At 38.9% G+C, this 3038-nt stretch overlaps 1 protein-coding gene across 1 annotated transcript in view; it reads right to left on the reverse strand.

Moving 5' to 3' along the window:
• The window catches only part of LOC106877668 (protein DD3-3), a 116267-nt gene that overhangs the window by 53275 nt on the left and 59954 nt on the right, over positions 1–3038 (reverse strand). Inside the window, exon 3 of the mRNA XM_014926617.2 lies at positions 740–826. Within this exon, the coding sequence (XP_014782103.1) occupies positions 740–826 (87 nt within the window). The remainder of the gene's footprint in view (positions 1–739; positions 827–3038) is intronic.

Genomic DNA, 3038 nt, shown 5'->3' on the forward strand with positions numbered 1-3038 from the left:
GCGTGATCGTTACCAGCCCCACCTTACTGGCACTTGTGCCGGTGGCAGGTGAAGAAATATTCGAGCACATAAAAAACACCATTTGAGCGTAGTCGTTGCCAGTACTGCTTGTCTGGCCCTCGTGCTGGTGGCACATAAAAGCACCCACTATACTCTCAGAGTGGTTAGCGTTAGGAAGGGCATCCAGCTGTAGAAACTCTGCCAAATCAGATTGAAGCCTGGTGTAGCCATCTGGTTCACCAGTCCTCAGTCAAATCGTCCAACCCATGCTAGCATGGAAAGCGGACGTTAAATGATGATGATGATGATGATGATACATCCATACATACAGAAGTTTATCATTTAGATATGTATGAGCATGTTTAGATATGCAACTATATGCATGAGAATGCATACATAAAAGAGTACAAATCTGCATGTACATACATACACACATACATACATACATACAAATAAAAATACCCTGTTGTTGACATTGAAATTCCAAAGAAAGAGCCTTGGATCTAAGTTAGAAACTGTCTCTATCTCTATTGGCAAGAAATTTTGAAATAAACTGAATAATGACATACATAAACATAAATAAATAGACAGATATAGATGTGTGAAAAAAATGAAGAGGATTTTCTGAAAGCAACATCTCAGGCAGGCCTTGAAATAGAATATGATGTCCCTGGCAAAATTTCAAAGTCGTCATCATCTCTCACCTTCACTAATTTTACCAAACCTCTTCAAGACTTACCATTCTATCATCAGTTTTGAACCTGTGTAATAGTAGAGTCTTCGAGAGTTGTAACCACCTTTATTGTTGTTCTGGGAATCAAATAATCTGAAATACAAAATAAAGACAAATTTGTATACACTGGAGTATACATACACACACACACACATAACTTAGAAATATTTCAGCCAAAGATTGGCCCAGGCCATATCTAAGTTAACACCTGATAAGATCTATTAAGACATTTTTAAGTCAAGTCTGGAGGTATCATGATCCATTCAAGTAAGGAGTTGTTATTGACTGAGATGTATCCAGGTACAGGTGACTTGTCTGGTATCCCTTGGAAAAGTTGGTCTAGGTTTCATTTGAGGGTGATGGGATCTTTTTCTTCTCTGATTTGTTTTAGGATAATATTAAATAGAACAGGGCCTGTTGAGGTAAAGTGATTGTGTTGCAGTGAATTAATGTGTTGTGAGTCTGAATTGTGCAGAAGGCATATGTATGGCTTGGGGTCCCAGCCTCAGATGAATTCTTAATTTGACTTTAAGGTCATTCAGGCAATGCTGGCAGTATATGCTCCACATTGAGCAAATGATGTAGCACTCATGGCAGCTTTGCAGAGAATAGAGGTTCAGTGTTTTAAGGCAGTCCAAATAATCAAGATCAGTCATACCTTTTGTGTTTTTAGTGAATGCTCTCTGGAGTGACTCAGTTCTTGTAATGTTTTGTTTAGTATTAGGGACAAAAGGGGGGCAACAATAATCTAGATGTAACCATACAAAGGAAGAGAAAAGGGAAATGGTGTTTGTCTCTCCAGTCCGCAAAGTTCTGAGAATCTAGGAGCTCATCCTGCAACTTCACAGAATAATTGTTCAGCTAGAGGGGGCACTGCCAAATTCCCATTCAAAATATATAGTTTCCAAAGTGACAACTAGTCACTGATCTATAAATTAGAAAATTACTATTTGTATAACTCACAATGAGAGATAATCAGCAACAGTACTTTGGAGTAAAGATTGTTTGCCAACATAACACGGCAGTGCCACTTCTAGCCGATGAAGAGAAATAACCCAGAAATCGCGATACACAGATATTGTTTTGAGCTGAGTGGGCGGGGTGCTAGATTCCCTTGTTCAAAAATATAAGGACACAGATCATGTCGTATAGCCAGCTGGAGACAATGTCTCCTGGGGCTAAAATTATAGCAACATTCATCCTAAACCAGGACTGCCGTGTTATGTTGGCAAACAATCTTTACTACAAAGTACTGTTGCTGAATATCTCGCTGTGAGATTTAAAAATAGTAGTTTCCTAATGAAAGAATCCTGTTGTATATGTATTTGTGTACCCTTGTTTAATATCCTATGATGGTTATAAATGAGCATCATTATCATCATCATCTCACAAGCAATGTTGTTTGTTTCCAGTCTCCTATAAGAACCTATCTAGCCAAGGGGACAGTATTATTTTACTTGGAAACAGGTGAGGGCTGGTGACAGGAAGAGCATCCACCCATGGGAAATCTGCATCAGTAAATGCTGTCAGAGCCATGCAAGCATGGGAAAATAAGCATTAGAGGATGACGATGATAACATTTCTGGAAATCACTTTTTGGGATGCTGTAGAGCTGTGCCGATGAATTTTGCTTAATGTCCTCTGTTGACTCAAATCTTCTCCCTATTTCTTTCTTTTTTGTTTTTGAGCTTTGGGGATAGCCAAAAGTCAAATGAAGCCAAGTCTGGAGAGTAGGAAGCCTGACAAACAAGTGGTGCGTTTTGTTTCACAAGGAATGCTTGGATGTGAGCAAAATGAACTGACTTAACTGACCTATGGCTCATTCCAACTTTGGTAACAATCTCCTCAAAAGTCACACAATGGCCTTCATAGAATATTCCACGAACCTTTGCAATCATTTCGTCTTTTCTGCAAGTCAATGGTCTTCCACAAAATGGCTCACTGTCCACTGAGGTGCAGCCATCTTTGAACTGGATGTACCACTCCTTTATTTGTGTTTTCCTCATAGCATCATCTCCAAAAGCCTTCTGAATCTTCTCGATAGCCAGGTTTTTGGCAGAATTTGATACGGTATCTTTACTCAATGCTCTTGGTCATCTTGATTCAAAAAGAAAAGTCACACAGCACACTCTTCACGTCTGTACTCAACATGTCACTTCAGATGAATGGCACAACCTACAGACATGAAAGTTTTTGTGCATGCTCAGCAAGGACGAGGCCACCTAAAATCAAGGTCGGATACTTTTTGACTACACCTCGTATATATGTGTATGTATGTATTATATATATATATATATATATATAT

The sequence above is a fragment of the Octopus bimaculoides genome, chromosome 1 (assembly GCF_001194135.2).
Source record: "Octopus bimaculoides isolate UCB-OBI-ISO-001 chromosome 1, ASM119413v2, whole genome shotgun sequence".
In the NCBI taxonomy this organism is placed as follows: Eukaryota; Metazoa; Mollusca; class Cephalopoda; order Octopoda; family Octopodidae; genus Octopus; species Octopus bimaculoides.